General features: G+C 48.4%; 1 protein-coding gene across 1 annotated transcript; it reads right to left on the bottom strand.

The window, feature by feature from the left end:
* Nucleotides 1-476: 476 nt before the first annotated feature.
* LOC109706189 (cytochrome P450 89A2-like) lies at nucleotides 477-2445 on the bottom strand. Its single transcript, XM_020226992.1, has one exon. The coding sequence runs from the start codon at nucleotides 2295-2297 to the stop codon at nucleotides 675-677; it is 1623 nt and encodes a 540-aa protein (XP_020082581.1). The 5' UTR covers nucleotides 2298-2445; the 3' UTR covers nucleotides 477-674.
* Between the last annotated feature and the right edge of the window lie 689 nt (nucleotides 2446-3134).

Genomic DNA, 3134 nt, shown 5'->3' with positions numbered 1-3134 from the left:
GTATGTAGGATAAGATGCAAGATAAGATGTAGCAACAAGTTTGAAATTGTACTTTCCTATATTTGGTCGATCAGCTTTTTAACCTTTGCAATTGGAGAAGTCACAGAATACGAGAATCAACATTTGATGTTCTAACACTTGCTTCAATCTATCAGGTTAAAATCTGCAACTCTTCTCTTTCACAAATAATTTGGATAAAATTATAAATCAGTTTCATTATATATATTTTTTATTTGAAAATGCTAATTGTTATGATCTGAGTTAATTCTGACGATTTGCCATAATTTTATAGGTGCAAGTAACATGATTGTTTACAGTTGAACTTGCACCATTGGAAAAACTATCTAACCTAAAGTCCTTGTCCTAAGTCCTTTATACGCTACGTGACTCTGGATTTAATAGAAAAAAAAAAAAATAACTATTTCCGAACCAACCCCACTTTTTTTGGGGGTAAAAAAACAAAATCCCAAATCAAATTGAGTTGAAACAATTGAACTGCAAATAGATTCCATTGTCCTGTGATTTTGATTACCAAATAACAGTTTAGGTGAAACGATTTATTGTGTACTACAATGGATAGTGCATTATCCTACCCACCAACATCTGCGGGCAGTAGTAATCAGCAGAGGGAAGTATAAATGTGTAAGACAGCAGAGCAACAAAATCTCTGCAGGCTAAGCAGCATGCCTGCTCCTGGGCACCAGACGAGCCCTGAGGGGATTCTTCATAACGATGGTGAATTCGGGCTTCTCTGCCAAGTCGACTTCCTCCCCCTCTGCTGCCGGCAGCCACTCGAACTCCCTGACAAGATGCGCCACGAAGCACTCGAGGTGCAGCAGGGCGAGACCCAGTCCTGGGCACATCCTCCTCCCCGCCCCAAACGGCATCATCTTGATCACCCCCTTGCACACCCCTGCGGCATCTACCCCCTCGCCGTCACCTCCCTCCATGAACCGCTCCGGCCGGAACTCCATCGGCGCCTCCCACACCCTCCCATCCCGCCCCATCTCCGCCACCAGGAAGTTCACTGCCGCCTCCTTCGGAATTCGGTACCCTGTGATCTCCGTCTCCTCCGTCACTGCATGCGGCAGCACGAAGTGCCCCGGCGGGTGCCGCCGCAGCCCTTCGAGCACCACCGCCTTCAGGTACGGCATCTTTTGCAAGTCCTCTTCTCTTATGGCATCCTCCTCCTCCGCATTCCCCGCTGCCACGCGGTCGATCTCCTCCGCAAGTTTCCTCTGCACGTCCCGGTGCTTCACCAGGTTGGCCATGATCCACTGCAGCGCCGTCGACGTCGTGTCCGTGCCGGCGTTCAGGAACTCCGAGCACAGCGCCACCATCTCCTCCTCGCTCAGCTTTCTCCCACCTTCCTCCGGGATCTCCATGTCCAGCAGGGAGTCGACGTACGAGTACACGAATCGCTCCTCGTCTTCTTGAACCTGGTCGCCGTTCTGCCGCCGCTGCTGCTGCTGCTTTTTCCTCTTGAATTCTTCCCGGGCACGGATCAACGGGACGAACAGCTCGCGCTGTCTCGCCCTCAACGCTGTTGCGGTCTTCAATCTGTTTCGGAAGATGTGCTTGGTAATCTGCGGAAGGATGCCGAGGACGCTGAGGTTGCTGACGACGTAGAGGAGGAAGCTGCGCTGGGCGATCTCGATCTGCTTTATCGACTCGTGATCTAATTTTTCGCCGAAGCACATCAGCACCAGCAGAGCGAACATGGCGAACTGGAAGCTGGGCATGACGGCGACGGGGCCGCCGTCGGAGGAACGGGACTGCGAGCGGAGGTCGTCGGCGAGGAGGCGGAGGACCCAGCGGCGGCCGGGGGCGTAGAGCCTGAGGCGGGAGGGGTGGAGGATCTCGGCGACGAGGTTGCGGCGGAGGAGGCGCCAGAGGGGGCCGTAGGCGGCGGAGGAGACGACGTGGCTGTCGGCGCTGATGAAGCGGGCGGCGGGGAGGGGACGGGCGCGGTCGGAGAAGGCGGCGCCCAGCTCCACGAGGGCGCGGTGGGCGAGGGCGCGGTCGGCGACGAAGACGGCGGGGACGGGGCCGATGCGGAGGGTGATGATGGGTCCGTAGCGGGAGTGCAGCTCGCGGAGGAGGGGTTCGATATTCTGCAGGGAGAAGGAGTGGCGCAGCCATAGCAGGTTGCCGAGGATCGGCACCGCCGCCGGGCCCGGCGGGAGCGGGAGCCTCCTCTTCTTGTTCGGTCGTAGACGGCGGCCGCCGAGGAGGAGGGATACGGCTGCCGCGAGGAAGAGGGAGATGAGGATGATCAGGAAATCGGGAATCTTCATCGTCTGGTCAAATCTTGGGCTTTCGGCTCTCTCACAGCCTGCACCAAGTACACTAGATATCGTTATTAGCCATAGCCTTGTCGATGTTCTTTTCGCACGACCTGCTTCGGGACAAATGAGCGGCGCTGAAACAAGCACGTCGCACCGAACGGATCAACGTTGTGGGTTAAAAACTTGAAGGTTAATGTCGGGTTTTCAAATTTAAAGTTTAATTATTTAATTTTTTTAGTTAAATTTATTTTTAAAATATAAATGAAAGATATATTTTGTTTTCTTTCTTTCTTAAAAGAAAGAGAAAAATATAGTGAAACGAATGATTTGTGTTATGCAACATATATTTTAACCTAACAAAAAAAATTAAATAATTAAACTTTAAATTTGAAAACCCGACATTAACCTTCAAGTTTTTAACCCACAACGTTGATCCGTTCGGTGCGACGTGCTTNTAGTGAAACGAATGATTTGTGTTATGCAACATATATTTTAACCTAACAAAAAAAATTTGACTTTTCTGAATTAGATTTCTATTAATACTGCATTACTCTATTTGTTAAGATAGATTGATGCATTTGCAAGATTAATGTGCTTTATTTGTTCTATCGATTTTAGTAATTATGCAAGTAAAGTTTATACTTATACTACTCCAAAAATACTCTTGCACTCATATTCATTTCAAATTAAACTCAAATTCAGATTTTTTATTTCAAAGTTCAAATTTTGATTTTGAGTTTGAATTTCATATTCAAATTCTAATTTAGGATTCAAAATCAAAACTCAAAGTTAGTTTTTGAATTCAAATTTCAAATACAAATTCAAAATTTGAAGTTTAAATTTAAA

This window comes from Ananas comosus, unplaced genomic scaffold, assembly GCF_001540865.1.
Source record: "Ananas comosus cultivar F153 unplaced genomic scaffold, ASM154086v1, whole genome shotgun sequence".
In the NCBI taxonomy this organism is placed as follows: domain Eukaryota; kingdom Viridiplantae; phylum Streptophyta; class Magnoliopsida; order Poales; family Bromeliaceae; genus Ananas; species Ananas comosus.
Note: the sequence above shows the minus strand (reverse complement) of the source record. Positions and strands in the feature narration are given on the sequence as shown.

What these genes read in the sequence shown, in the direction of transcription:
- LOC109706189 (XM_020226992.1), bottom strand. Translation starts at nt 2,297, where the DNA reads ATGAAGATTCCCGATTTCCTGATCATCCTCATCTCCCTCTTCCTCGCG.